We start from the raw sequence: 1454 nt of genomic DNA, 5'->3' as shown, positions 1-1454 counted from the left end.
GACTGGAATAATGATGCTGAAAATTCAGCTTTGATCACAGAAATAAATTACATTTTAACAGATATTCACTTAGAAAACAGTTATTTTAAATAATAATAATATTTCATAATTATACTGTTTTTACTGAATTTTTGATCAAATAAATGCAGCCTTGGTGAGCAGAAGAGACGTCATTAGAAACATTTTGACAAGTAATGTACACTAAAACTAATCCTTTTTAAGGTTACTTTTCATAAAGCAATGGTGCTAAAACATTTGGACACACTTTAGAAGTTTTTTATGATCATTTATTAAACAAAAATATCATCTCGCATGTTATTTAGAGAATAACCAGCGCAGATGGCAGCAGATTGATGTGGGCAGTCGTTAGCTAATCATGACAGATACAGAAATGTGCTCAATAACTGATCCATCTCCTCTCTAAATCCCACATGATGAAAAGATGGAGAATATCCACAGTTCCAATTACATACATGATTCTGCAGTTCACATCGTTTTAAAAATGCCAGTAGATTGAAAAATGATTTGATTTATGCGGGAGAGGAGCAGACATCCAGGAGGTGTGAGGATGTGAGGAGAGCCGTCACGGCTTACATTCATTTGGCCCCGTCTGCAGCCTTCTTCTCCTTCTCGATATCTGTGAAACCAGGAGGAGAGAGAGGTGTGAGAATGAGAATCCAAGAGAAACAGATGAACCTCTCGGGCTCCGTGACGCAGGGTTAAAAGCAATGCTATTCCCTTTCAACATTACATGAAGTGTAATTACACTTTATTACATGAGGTGCAAAACAATCAAAATATTGAGAAAATCACCTTTAAAGTTGTCCAAATGAAGTTCTTAGCGATGCATATTACTAATCAAAAATTACGTTTTGATATATTTACGGTAGGAAATTTACTAAATATCTTCATGGAACATGATCTTTACTTAATATCCTAATGATTTTTGGCATAAAAGAAAAATCTATAATTTTGACCCATACAATGTATTGTTGGCTATTGCTACAAATATACCCCAGCGACTTAAGACTGCTTTTGTGCTGCAGGATCACATATGTTTGCAAAATACCGGTTTTAAATATGAAGCAGCATAACGGATTATTTTTGTGCAGCTTAAATAACTGTTAGTGAATGTCACCAGAAGTTAGTTTTGAACAAACTCACAGGCTGATGAGCTGAATCTGGTGTTTTAATGAGTGAGACGTCTGGCACTGTTCTACAGCATTATAGAGTTATAATAGAGTGCATTACATTATCATTGCAGTGCCAGCGCATCCAGATCTGAAAGATCGTTTCCTGTTTATTTCTTTTTGTTTTTTATTTTCTTTGAGGAAACTGTGAATGCAAATGGAGATGTAAATACAGCCTACTGAATTACTTCCACTGAACGAGAAAAACAAACAACAAACACACAACTTTGTCAAACACACACACTCACACACACACACACACAC

General features: G+C 35.3%; 1 protein-coding gene across 1 annotated transcript in view; it reads right to left on the bottom strand.

The window, feature by feature from the left end:
* Positions 1–273: 273 nt before the first annotated feature.
* LOC107684924 (thymosin beta-a) overlaps positions 274–1454 on the bottom strand; it is a 3349-nt gene continuing 2168 nt past the window's right edge. The window contains exon 3 of the mRNA XM_016481308.1: positions 274–637. Within this exon, the coding sequence (XP_016336794.1) occupies positions 597–637 (41 nt within the window). The 3' untranslated portion in view covers positions 274–596. The remainder of the gene's footprint in view (positions 638–1454) is intronic.

Source organism: Sinocyclocheilus anshuiensis, unplaced genomic scaffold (assembly GCF_001515605.1).
Source record: "Sinocyclocheilus anshuiensis isolate Anshui unplaced genomic scaffold, SAMN03320099.WGS_v1.1 scaffold585, whole genome shotgun sequence".
Classification (NCBI taxonomy): Eukaryota; Metazoa; Chordata; class Actinopteri; order Cypriniformes; family Cyprinidae; genus Sinocyclocheilus; species Sinocyclocheilus anshuiensis.
This window is presented reverse-complemented; position numbering and strand designations above follow the sequence as displayed.